General features: G+C 43.0%; 1 protein-coding gene across 3 annotated transcripts in view; it reads left to right on the top strand.

The window, feature by feature from the left end:
* The window catches only part of PLD5 (phospholipase D family member 5), a 316921-nt gene that overhangs the window by 103246 nt on the left and 191294 nt on the right, over positions 1 to 22381 (top strand). For 2 of the 3 annotated variants that reach the window (XM_019500651.2, XM_019500652.2), the window contains exon 2: positions 16057 to 16193. In XM_019500651.2, coding sequence (XP_019356196.1) covers positions 16057 to 16193 — 137 coding nt within the window. Of the gene's footprint in view, positions 1 to 16056; positions 16201 to 22381 lie in introns of those variants that run through there. The other variant, XM_019500654.2, reaches the window with a different exon arrangement.

The raw sequence follows: 22381 nt of genomic DNA, 5'->3' as shown, positions 1-22381 counted from the left end.
CCTAGAACCACTCTGTGGTTGTCAGCCAGGCTCCATCCAGCAGGATTACCACTGTTGCAGCCCTGGGAGGCCCCCAAAACCCCAGGTAAGGCTGCTGGGGCCAGTACAGTGCTGGCCCCAGCCTCCCCTACTGCCCCCAGGGTAACTTTCCATGCACCAAAACGTGTGTGATATGGGCGTTCCCTGGGGACAAGTAGTTGCGGTCCAAGGTGCACTGCTGCTACTTGTCCCCAGGGAACCAAACATCCATGCTCGTCTGGATGTGGCCATAGAGCGTGTCCACACATGCAGGCATGTACACTTGTAGCAGCTCAAATAGCAGCGGCACAAATTTGTGTTGGAGATTTGTGCTTCAGCACATGTGCCTGAACGTACACTTTGGTGTGGGGCAAGTTGTGCTACTTGGGACAAACTGAGCCTGCCCAGATCCTCCTGGATCTTCAGCCAGGAGTAGCTGAAGGCTGGGGCCAGCACTTATGTTGGCCCCAGCAGTATAAAAAACTGCCCTTGCTATCAGCTCAGGTCTAGTTGTTCTCAGGAGCTTCTGAGGCCCGGTCAGTTGACATATGGGGACACTAGCCCCCTGTGCCAGCTGGACTGCTGTAGCAGCCTTGACCTAAAGTGGCCCCTGCACCCTCTACCCACTGCAGCAGTCTGGCAGTAGGGGCTGCTGCCTGGCTGTGACCTGCTGCACACCTGTGAGAGCATCCACCTACTTGAAACTGCAGCCCCATGGCTGTGTGCCTGCCAGACCTGGATGGGGACTGCACCATTGCCTGGGCTACGGCACGGGCACTGCAGCAGAGCCATCTGTACTGCTGGGTCAGCTGCCAGTGGACTGTGGCTGCACAGTCTTTGTGCAGCACTGCTGCCATGTGTGCCCCCACCCTGCCATCTAGGCAGCTATCACCTAGAAGATGTGCTGATAGTGGTGGTCTTCTTTGAATTGTTAAACATGTCCTCCTGGCCCCAAATGGCCAGGAGTTCAGGCACTTTGTTTGCCATCCACCTGGGTCCCCAATGCTGGCCCTGTGCAGGCTCCTTTGCCCAGGTCCTGCCACTTGCTTCACCAACAGGGATCCTAGTGTTCCCTGTTTAAAAATTCTCTTATAAAAAAAAAAATCAAATTCACTCTTTAAAATAACTCAAAATCTGTGTTCTTCCACGTTTAAAATGAAATGTCACTCTATATATAGTAGGGGTATGCAAAACAGCACTGTTCCGCTTTGACTTCTGTTTCAGTGTTTCAGTGGAACAGTGTTTCGTTTCAAGTTTTGTTTTGTTTTGAAAGCGCTGTTCCGTTTTGTTCAATTGAAACTCTTTTGCTGTTTCATCCCTGTTTCGACGTTTCACCCATAGGCTATAATGGGGAAGCACGAAACTGCCTATAGCATGGTCATTTCTAGCCTGACGCAGATGAAACTTGCAGGGATAGTAGCCCCTTCTGAGGACATGAAGCCTGCCAAGTGTTAAGGAGATAAGTGCAGAGGTTTCTGGGAAACTATACCTCAAGTTGTTGACAAGAAAAGCTGTCACTTGCCGGCAGCAGTAGTTTCCTGTCATCCAGCAGACAGATCTGGGGGCCCGCACCCCTGGGAGGGCTGTGGGGCTCCCGGGGGTGCAGGTGGGGTGCGCTGGATGACAGGTGGCTGCTGCTGCTGGCTGGGGCCGGCACTGAAGCCAAGTAAACCCAGTTTCAAACCCCAAAACACTTCGAAACTTTCAAAATGTTTTGAGCACCCTTGTTTCATTTCAAAGCAGTTTCGAAGGCTTTTGTTTCATTTCAGTTTTGCTGTTTTGAGTTCAAAACACATCAAAACAGGTTTGAAACAAAATACCTGAGAAAATTTCACACAGCCCTAATCTCTCTCTCTCTCTCTCTCTCAGTTGGTCAATGTTTTATTGACATATTTACCATTTTAAAACAATGTGGGGGTGGTTCTGGGCTGCCTGCTTTCCTGTCTCCATGTGCTGCTCCCCAGCTGGCTGTGTCACACCCTGGGGCTCCAGCTAGCCTCCCCCTTCCTCCCCTGCCTGGTCGGAGCAACAGGCTGGGAGCTGGGAGGAGCTTGGACATGGGCAATTTGCCCACAGCAGGACAATGTATCCCACAACAAACTCCATGTGCAGGGGCTTGCACTGTGGCATAAAGTAGTAGCACAAAGTTGTGTTGCTGCAAGTGCATGCCCCTGCTCATCTGGATGCAGCCTTAAAACACAGAAAATATATTCCTGTCATTTCTCACAGTCCTGTGAGTAAATGAGGTGTCAGGTCTTTGTTAACATGTTGCATAGCATGTCATCCTGTCAGCTGGATAGATACACAACCAGAGATACATTTCACAGGTTCAAGATATTTGATTGCTGTAAGGTTAACTTTTTTGTATACACAGTCTTTTAATATCCTACTCCTTATTTATGGGGGTGGGAGGGGCACATCTGTATATTTTAAAGATCATTTCAAAAATTCATTTTGCGGGAACTCTGAATCTGTTTCAGGGATGAATTAAGTTAGATGTATAAATACTATGTATCAAGACTAATTAACTGTGCCAGATGGTACAAATACTAATTTCTTTAGATTTATTTTTAAATGCACTCATCCATAATTTCTAGGCAAATAAAAAATCGAATATGAAAATTGCAAATGATGTAAATATATATTTAAAGCTTTCCCAAGCCTACTGAAATTGAGATTTCCTCTGCCACACAAAATTTCTCATTAAACACTATCCTCAGAAAGAAGAGAAACTGTGGATTAATGGAGAGCTGCTTCCAGAATAAATGAACCACATGATTATCAAAAACACTGATCTGTTAATAGAATAGGGATCAGAAAATATGAGATCACCATTAAGGTTTTAAATGACAACACAGATCTGATGAAGCTGGAATACATGGATGTCTGTTGGAAATGAAAGTGTAAGTTTAACAGAGGAAGAGAGTTGTGTGCCTGCATTATAAACAGTATGAATATGGCAAAGAATGCAAGTTATTTAATTTCCCCTTGGCATATTTTAGGTTTTGAACAGGTGGGATACATTCTGATACCACCTTAGCTGATATTGAATTTGCTTCTGTTTATTAATAATGAATATACAGATAAAGTCCCTGTCAGCTGATAACTTTCTTTTCTTGTGCCACTGCTTTAAATGACATGTCTAATACATGTCATGTATAGTTTTGTTCTTTTTCTCATTCTGTTCCTAGGGAGAGAGTGGAGTGGAGTGCAGTATAATGTTTTGTTGCAGGAAAAATTTGTGTCTGGAGATCTTTTATCTCAATGTTCATACTGGTATGTACTTAAATTCAATCAATTATTTAAATTAGAGGAGAAAGAGAGATTTTGTAGGGTGATATATTTTATTGGATCAACTATGCAGCTGTGAAGAAACGTCCTATGCATGTGGAGCAGAAAGTAGGAAAATTAATGATAATCTTTAGTGCTTCTCTGGGAGTTCATTTCACAGGCTTATACAGGCTCCCAAGAAAACACAGTCACCTACATAGACAACCTTTTATCCTTATTGTAGAGAGTTCCATGTTGCCAAAGGTAGAACTGACAATAGTGGTGGTCTTCCCTGAGTTAATGACCCCATTACTTGATACGTTAGATATCCTGGAACTAGTAACAGAAGCGGGATGGCAAAAAGGGGTGTGTGGCAGCAGTGGAGAGCTCACCATGCATATGTTCGGTAGCCAAGGTTGGAGCTCTTGGAAGAGCATCACAGAACCCTCCTCGATCTGCCCTTGCCTGGGGTCAGCCCATTTATCACTTTCATGATAAGGTGCAAACCCTTAAATTTGAGTCAGTATACCTTAGGAAACCAGTGAAGGGAGCAGGACAAAGGCCTAACGCACTCTCATTGTTTGAAGTTACTGGAGAAATTTGCTGCTATGTCCTGTACTAGCTGGAGTTTTCAAAAGGCTGATAGTCCCAACATTGATCTCTGTCTAAGCAAGCAAATGCTCTGTTGCTATCTACTGGCACCAGTCAGTTTCTCTACAATGTCCTTATAGCGTAAGTTCTTGCCTGTCCTTTTAATTCATACTTCTTAGGAAGTCTACAGTCACTTTTAAAAATTGTCCAAAAGATCATTAGATTTCTTGCAGTGGGGCATTTTTTAAATTTTAAAAGCTTATTAGAATATTGCTTATAGTATGGTTTTGTACTTGAAAATTAAGAGTAATTAGCTTCAATGGAAGGCTTGGGAGACCTGCTGAATTTCATGGTCTTGCATTTGTTCCTTTAGGGTAGTAATTGCTTATGCTGCAGCTGCTTTTGAATCTCTTTTTCCACTTTTTTTATTCTTTTGAATCTTTGAAATGTAGGCAATGTTCAAATAGATATTTGTACTGCAGAATTATACTTGAAAGGTTAAGACAGAGCCACAGGAACTTGCTGCTCGGAGGGAGCAATTCCAAGATGGCCGTTCCAGACTTTTCTAAGAGCGTTCAAAAACCTGCTCTGCTGCTTGAAAGGCCCTTGTCAGTTAATTCAGGCTGGCAATTAAAAAGGAGTGAAAATGTAATTGACTTTAAATTTCTCTTTTTCTGTTAGAAACAAAGATGATAATTTCAAATAGAATATGTGTTTGTTGGCATTTAAATTGTCCCCAATGTTATTTGTAATCCAAACATTGCCATGTAAGAAGTAAAAATGACTCAAACCACAGGAAAATGTCTAATTTATTCATATTTCCTAAGAAAAGTACAAAGTACGGTGAGTGATGATTCGTAAATTAGATTGTGACAAGTCTCTCTTCATTCTAGCATTGGTAGGGTAGCAATGGTCCTTTTAATGCTGTTAATACCATGGCACTCGCAGCCAGCTGTGGGTCATAAAAATGAACAAAAGGTTATGATTACTTACAGACAGATGGAACAAAACCAGAGGACTTTAATCCTGTTTTCCCACTTACGGCTTTTTAAAAATGTATTTCTGGGATGTTAATGCAGCAGTCAGATATTCCAGTGGAGATACCTGCAACCTCACAGATTCCCATGGTAGTAGAACCTCTCTGGGCCCAGTCACCCAGGAGTCTTGTGTGCAGTTTGGACATCTAAAAAATTGTAGGGAGACTGAAACCAAGGCATATATTCATTTTTTTCAGGTTTTCAGGATAAGCAATGTGAGTGAGAAGTGCATTTCTCCTTCTTCTTTGAAACACTAGTGTTTAGATATGGCAGAAGTCATGTTAACTCTTCTCAATCTGAGTTTAGCCTTCCAAGTGTTCAGGAGTCAGTCAGAGGCAAGGAATTAAATGGCAGAGGTATCCTTCTATCTGTGTCTGTGGTTTAACAGCTCTGTATTTTATGACATGAGCCTCTCCACAGCAATCACAACCAGTTCCAATTGGCTCATGCAGAGCCTCTTAAAAGGACAGTGCCTATCATCATACTTTTCAGACAAACATAGCAACTGTGACAATTAAGAATTAACATTAACAATTTCACCTACATACAATCAAAACTAGTTAGTGATGTTCAGTCAGTCTTTGAGGTGCCTTTCATTGGCACATGGACCAACAGTTCACACCTGAAACTTCAGTGCTAATGATGGAGGTGGTCAGTCCATTCGTTCTGATCGTGTAATCTTTGAGGGTTCAGTTTTTTCAATTTGCTACAGTTGCCTCTTGGCTGTAATCCTGGGTAAAACAGCGGGATCAGTGCCTGCATTCCCCTCTATCCTAGGATTTTGGAGAAGGTGCCAAGTCTTCCAGTTCTTAGTGGCCTACCTGGCTGATTGTCCTGGCATGGAGCTGGGGGGCTGTAAGGGTAAGGATTAGAAGCCACAAGTCAGGAGCTGGGAATCAGAAACCTAGTTACCAAATCTTAAGGAAAATCCACAGGGCATAGTCTAAAGGCTAGGTACAGTCATTCAAAAAGCCTGAGATGGAATCAATTTAAGTTTTCTGTAAGCGGTGTCTATGTGTACTGAACAGAAATTATTCTGTCACGGCATCTATGCATACTGAGATGGCGTCTATGTGTACTGAACAGAAGCTGTTATGGGTATAGACCAGATTCTTATTACTTATACTAGTAAAAAAGCATAATATCTATGTCTGGCTAAGACAAACTAGGATTAGGAGTCAGGAAGTAGATCAGCAAGGAGAATCGAAAGGCCAAAATCCAGGAGCAAGCCAAAGGCAAAGTCAGGAACCAGGGAAGTCAAAGATACTGCTGCTGCAGAAGCTGCTCAGAGACTGGAGACCAATGTGTTGTACAACAAGGCACAGGTGCTGGAGGAGTTCCTTAAATGCAGCTCCAGAACTAATCAGGAGCAAGGGGTTGGGGGTCAGATAGCCTTGATTAGTAACTGAGTCAGTGTACTTAATAAGGGCTGCGGGGTGGGAGTCTGCCTGAGCCTTATAGAGCTGACCCAGGCTGCAGCGCAGGAGCCTTACTCTTGTGTTTGTGATGTGTAGATCTCATTATGACCATTGTGGCCACCTCTTGATGTCTCTGGTGGCAGTTCCTGGGACCCTAGAACTTGAGTTTTTGTTTTGCTTTATATGATTCATATATATATGAATCAGTGGATCTGATGTCGGTTTCCATCAGTGCAGCCTTCTTGTTTTCAGTTTTGCATTGAGCATAATGTTGGCAGTTGACAATCCACATGTCATGGCTGCTGTTCTGTGATTTAACAAAGCTAAATATAGATCAGTCTCTATTTCAGCATCTGAGTTCCGGTAACAGTTTATTATTTGGACATTGTTTTCTACTACCTGACTGGACTGGGGATAATGTGGACTTGCAACGTCATGTCTAAACCTGTACTGCTGTTGTGACCCATTGTGAGACATTACTATGTCTAGCAAGACTAGATTTGATCACTTGTTTATCTGGTGAATCTTCTTTTAAGCCTACCTCAGGGAAATTAGGGTGATTGTGTAAGAAAATGTTGTATTTTTTTCAATGTAAGGAAAATTCTGCCTGGTTTCTTCCAGGAGGCAGGGGTGGGAAGTATCTTTTTTTTTTCTTCTGCCACCAGTACACTCCAGACTTTTGATTAATTTAGCCTACCTTTTTTAAATATTTAACAAGCCTTAAGAACTTTCTCAGTGTCAGTGTTCATTTAAAGCCAGTATAAAACATCTCTGGCTTCCTAATAGATTTTTTAATCCGTAAAATGATTTCTGTGTGTCCTGAGAATTGCTATCCTAGTGCTTTTAAACAAAAATCTAATACTGGACTGAGACCTCCCCTGCACTGATAAATAAGGGCTTGGAATATAGTGTTCCAGACAACTTGTGCTAATGCCTTAACTGCTTTCTTCAGAATCTCCTCTTTATCATATTTATGGCATTCATAATCCAAATTTTGTCCAGGATCTGACAGGCTTTTAAATCAGATATACATAAAGAGACAGACAGACAACTATAGATGTGTGACTTGCAAATGAGCTATACAATTGCAGGGCAGGGGGAAAGGTTAATTCCACAACCTGGACACCCTGACTGTAAAGGAGTTTTTCTTGGAAGTGAGCCTGAAGTGGCCTTCCAGAAGTTTGTATCCATTGCTCCTGGTCTTCCCCAGGGGTGCCCTGGTGAACAGCTGTTCACTGAGGTAAGCTGCTACCCTGTCAGCCTTCTCTTCTGTAGGCTGAAGAGGCTCAAGTCCCTCAGCCTTTCCTCATATGGCTTGTCTTCTAAGTCCCATATTATATGAGTGGCTCTCCTCTGGACCCTCTCAAGGTTTTCCATGTCCTTGTTGAAGTTCAGCACCTAGAACTGGATGCAGTACTCCAGCTGAAGTGTCACCAGTGTGGAGTACAGTGGGAGTATCACTTCCATAGATTTGTATGAGATGCAATGGTTAATGCATGCCAGTGTGTTGTTTGCCCTGCTGGCCATAGCATCACATTGCCAGCTCACGTTCATGCAATGGTCAATCACTACCTCTAGGTCCCTTTCAGCCGTGGTGCAAGTGAAATTGTCACCACCAAGCTATAGGTAAGTTGAGGATTGTTTGCCCCCAGATGAAGCACCTTATACTTTTCACTGTTGAACTTCATCTGGTTCTGGTCTGCCCAACTCTCCAGCCTGTCCAGGTCTGCCTGTATCTGCAACCTATCTTCTGGCATGACCACACTCCCCCATAACTTGGTGTCGTCCACAAACTTGGCCAGCAAGCTTTTCAACCTCACATTCGAATTATTGATAAATATGTTGAAAAGCACCAGTCCAAGCATGGACTCCTGAGGGACACCACTGGCCACTTCTCGCCAGGATGACATAGATCTGTTCATGAGAACTCTCTGGGTCCTGCCGTTCAGCCAGTTTTCCACCCACTGAACTGTTGAGCAGTTAAGCCCACAATCTTCCAATTTTTCCACAAGGATATCGTGGGATACTAGATCAAAAGCCTTTTGGAAGTCTAGGTATATAATGTTGACTTTCTCTCTCGTGTCCAGGTGGAAAGAGACCTGTTCATAGAAGAAGATGAAATTGATAAGGCAAGACCTACGTGCAACAAAGGCATGCTGGCTGTTGTTCAGATTCTTACCCTCAACGAGCATATCACACAAATTCTTTAATGAGTTTTTCCAGGATTTTCCCTGGGATGGAGGTTAGGCTGATTGGCCTATAGTTGTTTAGGGCTAGATTATATATACATATATATATATATTTCTCAGTTTTGATCACTTACACCAGTAAAAGTGTAATGTCTGTACCTGGCCTCATTGACATTGTCAAAAGAGCCCTGACAAACATCTGCTTTAGGAGACAGATTATTTTTTCAGCTACAACTGTATGACTTGCATACTATATTCTGACAGCACCAAATATATATATTTGCAAGTCATACTGTTGTAGCTGAAAAAATAAGTGATCAAATCTATATTTGGAAGTCATACAGTTGTAGCTGAAAAAATAATTGGTGCATACATTTGTATAAATAGCAAAACTCAGTGCTGAGAAAATGGCGGTGATGCACTTTTGAACTAAAATACCTTTGATGTGTTATAATTCAAAAGCACGCCACTGCCATTTTCTAAGGGCTGATGTGCATTTCACCATTTATACAAATGCATGCATTGCAGCACCATGCACTTTTAAAAGTACCCCGCTCTGCAGTGCAAGCATGTGTACAAATGCCAAAAGTTAATCCCAAATCAATCCATACAAAGCATTAATGTGCCTTAAAGTGTCTACACATGCGTTAATGGGCTTTAGCTGTTTGTGCCTAAATTTGATACCTGCTTTTACAGATATCAAATTTAGATGTGACTAGCCTAAAAATTGCCATTTTAAAGGTGAGTTCAGGGTATGCACATGTAAACACAAACCATTAGGCTAAGTACAAGTAGTCAGAAAGCCCGAGGCTGAATTGATTCAGTCTTTGCATGCTAGTCTAAACTGCGGAGATTAAACTGAGAAACAACTGGACATGCATTTACTTTTGATTCAGGAAATGCAGCCACCTGCCTACAGTGGCTCAGGCCAAAAGCCTGTGGGGGAGGGGTGCTAGAGCACAGCTGTCTGGCATGTAGCTACCATGGGATGTGTGTTTGCTTCCTTTTCCTGCTGCCCCCAAGTTCTCTCGGATTTGCAGTCCACAATCACAGCTGCAAGACTCTGCAGGGTTGCTCATCACTTCCTCTTTCCAGGTGCCTCTGGGATTTGTAGCCCACAGTTACAGCTAACAGTAAGTTTAGCAGGGCAGGGCAGCTCTGTACTTGGGGGAAGATGAGTTTACCCACCTCCCTGGCCCAGACCCCAGCTGGGGTTTGTCTGGATGGGGCAGTCACTGCTTCCCTCCCCCCTCTCCCCCCCAGCCCTTCTCTGCTGGAGCAGACAGCACAGCCCAGTCCACCCCAGGGCTGCAAAGCATCCTGGGATGCAGAGGGACTGTGATTTTACTTGAACCAGGAAGGGGTCTGGGACAGAAGTTTCATAAACTGGTTTGACCCAAGTCAGTTAAATCTCATACTACATTCAACCAACCAGTTTCTGATGACTTAAACCGGTTTATGTGTAACTTTTGTCCCTAGCCTTAATGCGTCTTAAATCGGGCTAAAGCACCTTTAACTGGCATGTGTAAAAGTGCCCAACCTGTAGTAAAACAGTGCCAATCTTCCTCTTGGACATGTTCATGGATAACTTAGTTTTGAGCTTATTGTCATATCATAGGACTGGATCTGCTTTTACTTAAAAAAAATCTGAAACTCTATTGAAGATCTTCAACTTTTGCCCACATGGCATCTTTTAATAATAATCCTCTAATCTACCTGGTTCACACAGCTAGATTACATAAGTATGTTCCTACATGGTTCACTAGTCCAAGGAATCTGTGCACCCTTTCCCCATCTGTTGAGGTAGGCATGTTGGTGATGGCCTCAGTATTGCTGTCAGCTGCTTGTATGCAATCCTATGTTAACTTCTTTCCCAACTATGTCATTTCATTTGCATAGATTTTACATTTTTGTTTGTTTGACTTTAGGCCAACAGCTCGAGCTTTCAGAGCCTTGAGTCATGTTTTTCTACTGTTTTTCCCTAGATTAGAAATATCATCCATGTAGACAATAATATTGTTGATGCCATTATGAAGTTATTGCATTATGAGTGAAACACAGGAGTCAAACACAGCCCAAGCAGTAGTTGGAGAAAACTTTTAATGAGGTACCAGCTGTGCACAAAGAGCCATGTCATACTTCCAGGCAGTTTCTGTATTTTTGGATAAACATATTTATATGCAAGATCCCCAACAAGAGGTAAAGTACTTCTCTTAGGAGCTGAACAGGTAGCTAGCCTCTTGAGTCAAGGTCACAGACAACCAGGGAGGGTTAAGGACTGAAGGCCAAAGTCTTAGAGTGGGAAGGAGCCAGGGTTGCCTCCAAATCTAGAAGCCATGCCTGGGCTGTCTTCAGAAGTTTGAGGGGCAAGGAGGGGACAGAGCACTCTCAGTGGCCAGACAAGCTTGCAGTGGTCGAAAGCAAGCATCCCTCTGGGGGGACCCCAAAACAACCTGTCCTTTTTGGTTTGTATTGTGTTGATTAGCTGGTAGAGACTTGCTAGGATAAAACAGTGTGAAGGAGGCACTGTACCACACTTAGATAATGCAGGCCAATTCAAGCATGTATTTCAAAATCAGATAATGGCTGGTTAAAATGTACCTTGAGTTCCTCAGGCTGGACTTTGAAGTGTGCCTGTCTCACCTATTGCTGGTGTTTTGGTTATGTATGCCAATGAAAGAAATTGTTCTCTTGTGTCTGGCTGGAGGATTTATGACACGAGAGTCATAGATAACATTTTCCATATGTCCATGATAATTGGGATTTAGGACAATGGGGAATGGAGGGGGTTACAAGTTTTTGGGAGGAGCTGAGGCTCTCTCCAAATGTTAAGTTTCCATCTGCTATGTTGTCCTTTGTCCACAGAATTTACTGTGATACTCTCTGTTAGTAACACACAGGTTAATGAAGTGGAGGTTATGATGAGACACATTTGTGATCCTATGTATGGCACATATATGTGCGTAGTAGGGCACACATTGAATAAGCTGTGAAGAAGCTTAGTACAGATGTTACATGAGTGAAGATTAGCTATCCCGGAGGTGATAGGAAGTAGACTGAAAAGAGGGGCTCCCCTTTCCCAGGTGGGTGGATTGTAATTTAGCAACCTCTCTGGCTTCTAGCCTGAGAAATGAAAAGGATTATATGGCAACAAAATCTGTTGTGAATCTTGAATAACTCCATTGACTTAGTAGAGATACCCCTGATTTACATCTATACACTGTAGAATTAGCCTTGTCACTTTTATTCTCAGAGTATCCCTTTGAAATTATAATGTTGTTTCTGTTCAATTGAGAGTGGGAGTTAATTTTCAAGACTGTCAGTATGCACCTTTCATCAGCTCCAATTTAACTTAAGTAAAGGAACAATTTAATTTTAAATATGAAACAGGTTTTATACCTGTCCCAGATCTGAATGACTCTTTAGCATCGGAATGTAGAGATCACTCTTTCCATCTATTCAAAGCAAATATTTTTCTCCTAATTTCCTGTCCATGTTTGGCTGCAGACTCTGATCTTTGGGACTAAATGCAGTCATTATGAAATCTACTGCCAGGAATATGCTAGCAGCATAACATTACATCAATTGCATTTATCTCAGGAACAGATTTTGAGGATGCCTGAAATCAATCCAAGAATATTGAGAAGTATATTTTCCTGCACTGCATTGTTGGTATGTTTTTATACAGTGTGTGTTGCAAGAAATGTTTATAACATAAAAAGCAGGTGTCAAGCTTATGATTTGTGCAGTGTTCATAATATTTAAAATGTGCATGTAGCATAATGTAGTGGATAAAATGCTACAACTCCTACTGAACTCAATTAAAGTTGTCCCCCTGTCTCTGAGGATGAAAACTGAATGTGATTTTGAATATTGAGTTTTAAAGAGGCATTATAACTCAGTCCCTGCAGCTGCAGAGCGTAGCTGCTTGCTGGCTTGATCTGAGCAGAGAGAGGTAGAGTTAGTTGTAAGGTGCCATGCTGTGTACCTTCTTGATCTGAATAGTTGACTTGCTACTCAGCTGACTTGCAGAAAGTCCTTCCTGGGATTTACATTCATACAGAAATGTTGAGTCCAAATCACATTCTAACTCTTTGTGAGAGCAAGGTGGAGGTTGTGTTATTGTTATATTGCTATTTTTGTTAATGTAATATCTGAGACTGTATAGAGAATATTTATTTCCTTTCAGCTGAAGGTTTTCATTGTTCAACAGCAAGCATGAGATTAATACTTTTTCATATTTGTGGAAATAATATCCTCTGGCTTTGGCATTTTCTAGGTATGACATTTCAATTACAAGGTAATATTGAAAGTTAACGAAATAACAGTGGTAATAGAAGTCAATTTTCTTGTCTTTTTCTGTACACATTTCTGAACAATCATTTTTCCTCTAGAAAAGAGATGGTACAGTTTTAATCTGGATCATAATATTTACATGTCAGATATACCCGGGCATTCATTTTCAAAATAAGATAATGGATGTGTGCCTTTTATCTGTGTGAATTAAGTCGACAGAGCTCATCTTTCAATGGGTTCACATTTACCCCAGTTTAATACTTGACTATATCTCAGTTACCACCACAGTGGGCGCATCTACATGTGCAAATGCTCTGGGTGTGTTTACTCTAGAGTAATTTACTCTAGAGTAAACCCAACTGGGGCAGGTGTCTACACATGTGGGGAAGTGGGAGCATATTTGCTGCTTATGGCAGAAATCTATTTTTGCCCCCACCAGCCCTACACTGGCCCTTGCAGCAGCCAGTTCTAGACTCTGCCTGAGTGCTAGCCCAGGGGCTGGCAGGGAGTGGGGTGCTAGGAGACAGTTGTCTCCTGGTGAGGACTGGAAGATTGCTCCCTGCCCTGGGAGCTGCCTGCTGCTAAGGCGAGCTCCTCCACCAAAGCCTGGGAAAGACAAAGTTCACCTGGCCTGGCAGCAGGGAGCTCCCAGACCCTGCTCTGTGATCACAGAAGGGAGGCTGCAGTTAGAGACAGACATTCAAAGAGCATGGCCTTGAATTGATTCAATCTTTGCAGGTTAGTCTAATCTGGCTAGGCTGAACTGGTTTGAAACTGGACAGACATTTTCTCTGGACTGAGGAAATTCAGGCACAGGTCTGCAGTAGCTCAGGCCAGAAGCTGGGGAGTGCTAGACAGCCTTCCCTTCTCTTCTGCTGGGAGCTGAGCTGAGGGCGGCATGGCCAGGCCCCAGCGGGACCTCTGATTAAGGAGATCTTCCTTCACAGTTGCAGGCTTTTCCCTGCTGGCTGTTCAAGAGGTGAGAGAGTTGTTAGCCCCCAGCCATGGGCTAGCATTATGAGGCAAAGCGGGCGTGCAGTGCATGCATCTGTTGATGATACAGAGCTTTTCAGTCTCCCTTCCTGCTTCCTCATACTGTCTGCCCCAAGCTGATAGGTCAGCAAGACAGCTTGGGGGCTGATAACAGTCTTTATCACCCAATTGGCAAAACACTAGCTTCTTTCCACATTACTTCAAACTTTTTAAACAGCTTATCAGGCTGACCTGTTGATTAGCTTCAGAAGCCCTAAGGGGTCACTGTTCTGTCTGCCTATCCCAGTGAAATTGGAGAGAGAGACACACAAACATCTCTCCATATTAGCTAGCATACCACATGCTGGCTATGGTCTCAGCTGTGGCAGAGAGGAGGAAGGGATTTCTGTTCAAGTGAGTGGTGGGGGGAGGAGTGGGAAGAAAGGGGGGTCACAGGGAAGCCAGCAGACTCTGCTGTGCCTGCAAGTGTGTGCAGGGAGCAGAGGGGTGGGCCCAGCCCTGTTGAGGAGCAGAGAGCCCAGCCCAGCGAGCATGCCAGGATGCTGGGGGACTCTGATTTAACTTAAACCAGCAAAGGGTCTGGGACAGACATTGCATAAACTTTTTTGAGCCAAATCAGTTAAGTCTGATATTACATTCAGCCAGGTGTGTCTCAAACCAGTTTCAGCCATTTTCAAACTGGTTTATATGCACTGAATATCTGTTCTGTTACAGGTTTAAACCAGTTTCTGATCACTTAAACCAGTTTATGTGTAATGTCTGTCCCTAGCCTGGGAGACAAGAATCTTCAAGTGCTATACTGCTCAATAATTATTCGTGAGTAAATTTGCTACTTTTATTTACAGGGAGCAAATTTACTTGCGATTAGAGCAAATTACTGTGCAGTAAATGCCACCTTCTACATGTACATACACTTACTGCACAGTAATTTGTTCTAATCTCAAGTAAAGCATCTCATGTAGGTGTACCCAGTATTACCTATTGTATATAGAAGTAAATCCTATGCAAATTTTTATGTTTAATTTGATGGGCTATCATGCTTATCATGGTTGATCCATATTGTCTCAGTGTTACCTTGGGCTCTCCACTCTGGCTGTCTATAACGTTGTCTGTTGTATTATACTTGGATTGTAACTTTTATGAGGTAAGGAATGTCATCTTCTGTGGTTGTGTAATTTAGCACAATGGAGCCCTAACCCATGATTAGGTCCCTTGATATAATTGTGATGATGATGATGCCAAGTATTATAAATAGTGACAGGAAAAAGATTATTAAACAGCATTTTGCTCCTTGGTCCTTTGGTGGTGACACATTTCATTTCAATTAAGCAAATGAACAAAACTTCTCAAGGCTTGTGCAATGCCATCTGTTAGTGTATATCAGGGCTGTCCAACTTCTAAGAGACCTGGGGCTGCATACCCCTTGGACCATATTAGCGAAAGTCTCATGCCTCCCTTGTTGCACTGAGTGTACCCTCTGCAGCTGCTCTCTGCACCTCCCCACTGTTGCTGCCCATGGCTTCCCACTGCATCATGCACCTCCCCCCGCCTACTCCACATGCCTCCCTGCTGCTCCTCTCCCTGCCTTCCTTCTGCACCAGCTGCCTAACTCCCCATACCTTCCCACTGAATCCTGACCCACCCTCAGCCTCCTGGCTGCAAAATCTCCCCCTGCACCTTGCCACCCAGGCACCCTGGACTGCAGGGGCACCAAAAGCTCAACTGTGCTACCCTACCTTGTCTCCTGGGGCAGGAAAGGGAAGATATAGGGAAGGGTAGCATGGAGTCCCTTCCTGCTGCTGCAGCCAGAGCAATGGGGGTTCTCCTCCTAGGACTATAATTTAACCTCTTTGGGCTGCATTTTGCCCATGGACTGCCACAGCCCTGGTATATATAAAACCTATGGCCCAGAAACAAAAGTACCTAATTAATGCAGGAATGGCCCTGCTGATAGACAGCACTTTCATCATGGTACAAAGAGACTGAAACTAGTACAAAGTCCTGGTGGTGTTTGTGACATGATTTATTTAACAATAATTGACATATTTAGTGTATAGCTCAAGGTGATACTGAAGGACAGGTTTGAAAGCATCTTTTCAGCTCAAGACATGTTTCACATTGACAGCTATAGCACCAAGATGTTGAAAAGGATTTTAAATCATATTTAAAAGTTTGAAACTCAAAAGATACCCACTCCTTTAAAACTTTTTTAATGTATTTTTTAATCTTCTTAATCTCTTTCAGTCCCAGCAAAGATGCATTGTGATCTTTGCACTGGTATGCTGCTTTGCAATTCTGGTTGCACTGATTTTTTCAGCGGTGGATATTATGGGAGAAGATGAGGATGGACTCTCAGAAAAGAACTGTCAAAATAACTGTCGGTAAGAGGTAACAAACAAAACTTCTCTTTTGGGGTGGATGAGAACTTCAAAATGGTGTAAACCAATTCTTAATAAAAGAGGTATTCCCAGAGAGTTGTTGGAGAGGTGAGTAGGCGAAGGACGAGAGAATGCTTTTTGCTGCAAGACTTAAGTTTGGCTCATTAGTATTGGAAAATAGAGCAGAATCTTTCCAGAGCTAAGCTTTTGTACTCCGAGGAAGTTATCCTACAGTTTGGAATTCAATTTATTCTCAAAACCTGAGCCCATGTTCAAAAAAGGTAAACCAAGCATTGTAAACTAAGGAAGTTTGCACAGCCACTGAATCTGCCTACTGGAAAACTTTTGAATACTGGTAATATATTTTGCAGAACTGATGTAACCCATTCCTGTTCATCACATGCATACTACTGTGCATGGAGGTTATAATTGTGAGGCGGGCTAGTGAAACGCCTTGCCTCATTTTACATAATTAGAACAAATAAGTTTGCAATATTAAGGCCCCACTGAGGCTCCTGTTGCAGAAACTGCAAGCCAGTGATATATCTCTAGACCATGTTATAAGCACTTAAAACTTGTATGATCACACATTAAGGCTCATTAACAAGTGCCCATTAGGCATCTTAAATTATATCAGTTTAGGCTAGGGTTATCTTTGAGCATGCTACCTAGCTTGAGTTTAACTGCTGGGTGTTCACCTGAGACAAAAACACCGGTTTATAGTCCTCCAGTGTCCCAGAAGGCACTTCTCCCAGGTGGGCTAGCTATTATCCAAGGCTCTAGGGCCCTAGACTGGCAGCTAGAATGGGGATAGTGTAAGTGGGGAGGGAGGGAAAAGATATGAAGGGTGACGGATGCCTGAAGGAAGGCAGGATTGAAGGGGGAAAGAGGAGGTATAGGGGGAGGGTGGGAGTAGATGGGTGGGGAGCTGCCAGGTGTCTGCCCCCCTCATATCCCTCCAGCCCACAAATCACCCTCTCCACCTCCAGATCACTCCCCTGCTACCCCAGTTGCCCCCTCCACCCCTGGATCACCCCAATCAGTCTGAGAGTGGTGGAGGGGTTACTCCTCCCTGCCTGCTCTAGGGGTCTCTGCAAACCATGCCACCACTATGCACCCAGATCTGCCCCTGCTAGGCCCTGAAACTGAAGGGGAGGTGGAGAGGGGGGACGGGTAGGCAAGGAGCTGCCAGGTAGCTGTGGAGCCTCTTGGGGGCTGGACCTGGGTACACAGTGGCAGCACTGGCTGCAGGGACCCCTGGAGCAGGCAGGGAGAGGGAACCCCTCCTGCTGCTTCCCCTGGAACTGTTCTCTGGTTCAAGGAACAATGGTCACAAACTGACAGAGAGTTGATTTAGTCTGGACATCAGGAAGAACTTCTTCATGGTAAGGGTGGCCAGAATTTGGAATGGGCTTCCAAGGGAAGTGGTGCTCTCCCTTACCTTGGGTGTCTTTAAGAAAACCCTGGATAGGCATCTGGCTGGGGTCATCTGACCCCAGCACTCTTTCCTGCCTAGGCAGGGGGTCGGGCTTGATGATCTGCTGAGGTCCCTTTCAACCCTAGCATCTATGAATTGATTAGTCTCTGAGGGAGGCAGTGTAGTGCTCGGGGGTAGAGGAGCTGATTACAGGGTGGAAGGGGGATCCAGGGGTTGATGCAGGGAATGGGGTAATATGGGGACCAGAGGAAGAGATCCAAGGAGCCTGGGGCTTCTCATGTCCTCCCTGGCCTACACTGTGCCTAGAGAGCTGGCTCTACTGGCCAGCCCTGTAGCAGTAGGTCTGAGCAATGCACATTAGAGAAGTTATTAACCCTGAGGATGACTGTCACTAGCACTAGTAAACCTGAGCACAGACTAATGTTCTTTAGAATTAGCACTTGCTAACTCTAATGTGCAATCTCATCCATAATCTCCCCCTTAAGTTGATTTGGTTATCTGCCTCTTCTATGCACCCTTCCAGTGGCCGCTCATTTTCCAACCCATCAATTTGATGCCCTTTGTTCTCACCATTAGGGGCCTTAACAACTGCATCCCTCTTTGCTTGCCCACTTTTTTTCTTCTGTCATGGCTCACTGTCTCCTCTTTCTACCAATGATACTAGCTGCAGAGCTGGATTTAAGTGATTCTTCCAGAGGTGTCTTCACTCATTCCTGTCTTATACCTAGAATGTATTAACTCAGCCTACCTTATACCTAGAACAACTTCCCCAAACCAGTACAGAAGGATACTGTCCTCCCCTCTCTAAAATCCTTCTACAGAGACCATAACTCTTAGAGAAATTAATCAACTGATAATAGCTAGATAGGCAGCTCACTGGAGATAACTGACATTTATTCTAATAAGCAAGCAAAGAACATGTCAGTAGAGCAGTAGTATGCTTTCATCTCTCTTTTTCCCCCTTCTGCCTTTCCTTGTTGCCTTTGGCACTTAGCCTGTCTCACAGATAATTGCAAAAAAGAGTAGTATAAAACATATCTTTAAAAGAGGGGAGACTCTTTAAATACCTATTTCCTTAAATTAGGAATGCCTGCAGCCTCCAGCGTTGTGGAACCTAAAAGCCAGCTCTACCTAACACCACTAGCCAGCCCACGGACTCTCTTTCTTTGGCCTCTTCTTTTTGGCCTCCTGAGTCCAAGATACTGGGGGCCACACTACTACATTATCTAAGTGTATGAGTGCTCCAAGTAATTGTTTCTTGCCTTTATTGGGGTCTTTCGACATTATGCATTAGGAGCTGCTGCTTCCCTCAGTCCTTAAGGTCTGGGACAGACATTGCATAAACGGTTTGACCAAAATCAGTTAAGACTGATACTACGTTCAGCCAGGTTTATCTCAAACCGATTTCTGCCATTTTCAAACTGGTTTATGTGCACTGAATGTCTGTTCTGTTACAGGTTTAAACCAGTTTCTAATCACTTAAACTGGTTTATGTATAATGTCTGTCCCTGCCTAAAGAGTATGCTGAATAACCATTATGTCTCTACCTTCTGATATGCAAATCTACTGATGTAGCAGTTGAAAAGGAAATGCGTCCTTCTACCTATATGCTTCTGTGAGACTGTTTCCTTTTTCAGCTCATGCAAATAACACTGGACAGAATTCTTCTCCTAGGTATACCAACCACGTATTCCCCACTGAGTCCAGTGTAGCTGCACTAGGTTCACTGAGAGGATACTTTGATCTGCCTTTCTTTTTGTCCCCTAGTAAAAAAAAAAAAAATCCCCCAAACTCAAAAAACTTCCCAATGGGAATAATATATAGTATTGTGGCAAAATGGAGTACATAATCTTATATCTAAAAGGCTAATGCTTTAATCTATTTCTGCTAGATACACCAATCTCTCTTTGTGAATATGAACCTATATGCAGTTGCTGGGGCCAGCTGGTACCTACCTCACCGTCTTTCTTGGAAATGGTTAGAGATGCAAGAATGTACCCAGGCACTTGGAAAATCACAAATATGGCAGCTTCAGCAGCAGCCAATTTTCCTCCCCTTTGCACCCCTCTCCCTCAGGTTAGGGCCTGGGGCAGTTGTCCCTATTGTCATTTCTGTCCTGTGCCATCCCCTCTCCCCCTGCCCCCCTGTTTATGCCTTAGAGCAGGGGTTCAAACTTTTTGGGTCAGTGGTCGGTCGAGAAGGTAGGAGTCCCCCGGCAGCCAGATGAGCGGGGAAAGGGGTCCCCCAGAGGCCAATCGATGACCGGGCTGGAGGGTCCCTCGCGGCCAATCGGCGAGCATCCCACCAGCACCCAAGTACCCCCAGGGGTGTGCGCACCCCCTGTTGAAAACTCCTGCCTTAGAGAATCATACTCTGATCTCAGCTACACTTGTGTGAATTTAGAGTAAAGCCTCTGATTCCCATTAAGTTTAATATTTCTGCATGTATGTTGGTGAGGTTGAGAAACAGCTCAGAAGCTGTTTTCAAGGTGCCTTTCACAGAATGATCTGTGTGATGTAACTTCAAGTATTTCATCCAGAAACATGCCAGTACTGTGTGTGCAATTTGCTTAAACTATTTCTTATAGCAGCCACCGGTGTAGTATCCCAAGGCTGGCAGCTGCCACCTGCAGACAATTGACCCCTCCTGTATGTAATGAAATTGGGCTCCTTTATGTATTTAATATATTGCTGACTTAACTAAAATGGTGCAAGATCAATTGCTGTTCTGTGGTGTATCTTTAGTACTATAGGTAAGCACTTTTAATAAGTAAGACAAGAATTATTGAATTCTTATATTTCTGCTGTGTGAGTACTTTTGCTGAAATTCAGGAACAGCAGTTTACATATGCAGGATGTGCTGATGCAGATTGGTGCATGTTACAAATCTTTATCTAGACGAAATTATTGTACAGGATAAGAGTATATGTTCATATACTTGAGGTTGCCTTTAAATGGCTCGAATAGCCTACAGATTTATACGTGGGTGGCTGTAGTGTTGATCAGATGAGAATATTAATTAAGTTTAGTTTCTTAAAGTTAGTTTAAACCTCTTCAAAGTCCTCTTCTCTTTTGTGTAATTTTTGTTTTAGCACAACTCAGCTCAGATGAAGCTTTAAGTCAGAAACATAATAGCTAAAAATGGCCAGTGAGAAACCAAAAGACTTTTGCTCAGCTATTTGAGATGATCTTGGAATCTCCTTTTTTTACAACCATTGAGAGGGATCAGAATGTTAACAGTCATGTGTGAGAATGCTTTATACCATATACAAAAAATGGATATTTATTGGTTAGTCTCTGCACATATCTTCTAGGATAACCTACATGATGTTCAATATAGCTACTCTATACAGGTTGTTCCAATTCATTATGTAGGATGCTTTGTATTAATTGTCCTTTCATTTTTATTCTGTAAAGATATTTATTAGATATGTTGCCCTAACATCTTAATCTTCCCTAGTAGTTACATTCAGGTTATGTAACACCATGCAAGGCTGCTTTTATTTGCTGTTTTAAAGGGATTACAGAACAGATTTTTCTCTGCCGTTTAAAAGGTCAAAAAAGGAGAAGTACTTATTGAGTGAACTGTTAAATAGTTTTGCAAGTAAAAAAGTGCTCATTAGGATTTGCATTCTTTGAGCCTCTAAATGGGAATGGGGATTTTGCTGAAAGGGTGGTCAGTAGCAATTCTAGCAGCAGGGAGTCAGTACATATATGTTGCAAACCAATTTTTATTCTGCTGGTTTAGCAAATCAGAAATACTTTAATGTTTTATATTTAAATAAGAGGTCAACTTTAAAATTAACTTGTTTTCCTTTATTTGTTCCTTAATTTCCATATTTATAAAATGGTACATTTTGCAAGCCTTTGCGTGCACATACATTTAAAACCAATAATTAATTAAAATGTACAAGGAATCTGTTAGCAGTTTACCAAAGCTAGACAGTTTTCACATTTATTACCAACCTCTGATGTAAAGAAAAAAAAAAGGAAAAAAAAAGAAATTTTATCTTCAACTAAACTCCAAAACAGGCTTTTCAGATATGGGACACTGTTAATTTAAAGAAATTATAAAAAAAAGATAACTATATCCATTTTGCTAAGAGCTGGATCCTAAAAGCTCATTAAAGCCAGAGAGGTTTTGATTTAGCCATATCCTAGATTTGCAGAAAGCATACATCTTCTGCTCAAGTAAGTGGAGAACAGTAGACATACTGCTGTCAGACAAATACTTTGTGAACAAACATGCCATGAGCCATACTCTGACAGTCAACCAGTGCGGACCCTGGCAAATCACTGAAATAATCAGTGATTAGTTTTAAGGAATCTTCACTAGAAATGCATTGTTATTTAGATCAGGACACCTGACAAATGCTGTGGCTCAACACAATTGATTGTTAAAACTGTATTAAACTGTAAGAAGCACTGGTCCCAGGCGTGGCTGTGATGCCCTTGGGAGGCCACTCAGCCCCTGCTCTGCCCTCACTCCTCAGGCTTGCTCCCCTTCACCTTTCCTGCCATACCTTGTTGTTCTTAGATATTTAGAAAGGGAGGCTGCCTAAAGGAATCCCTGATCCCATGTTGGTATTCAGGTGTCTCTACTTCACCTTATGGACTTATAACTTGGCTCCAAGCACTCCTTATATCACACCCATGCTTCACAGATGTTATCAATCATCAGCACCCTTTGGCATGGCCTCAGTCCCTGTGACTGGGCCTCCCTGGCCAGGCACTTCACCTAGCTCTGCTACTCC

This window comes from Alligator mississippiensis, chromosome 1, assembly GCF_030867095.1.
Source record: "Alligator mississippiensis isolate rAllMis1 chromosome 1, rAllMis1, whole genome shotgun sequence".
Classification (NCBI taxonomy): Eukaryota; Metazoa; Chordata; order Crocodylia; family Alligatoridae; genus Alligator; species Alligator mississippiensis.
This window is presented reverse-complemented; position numbering and strand designations above follow the sequence as displayed.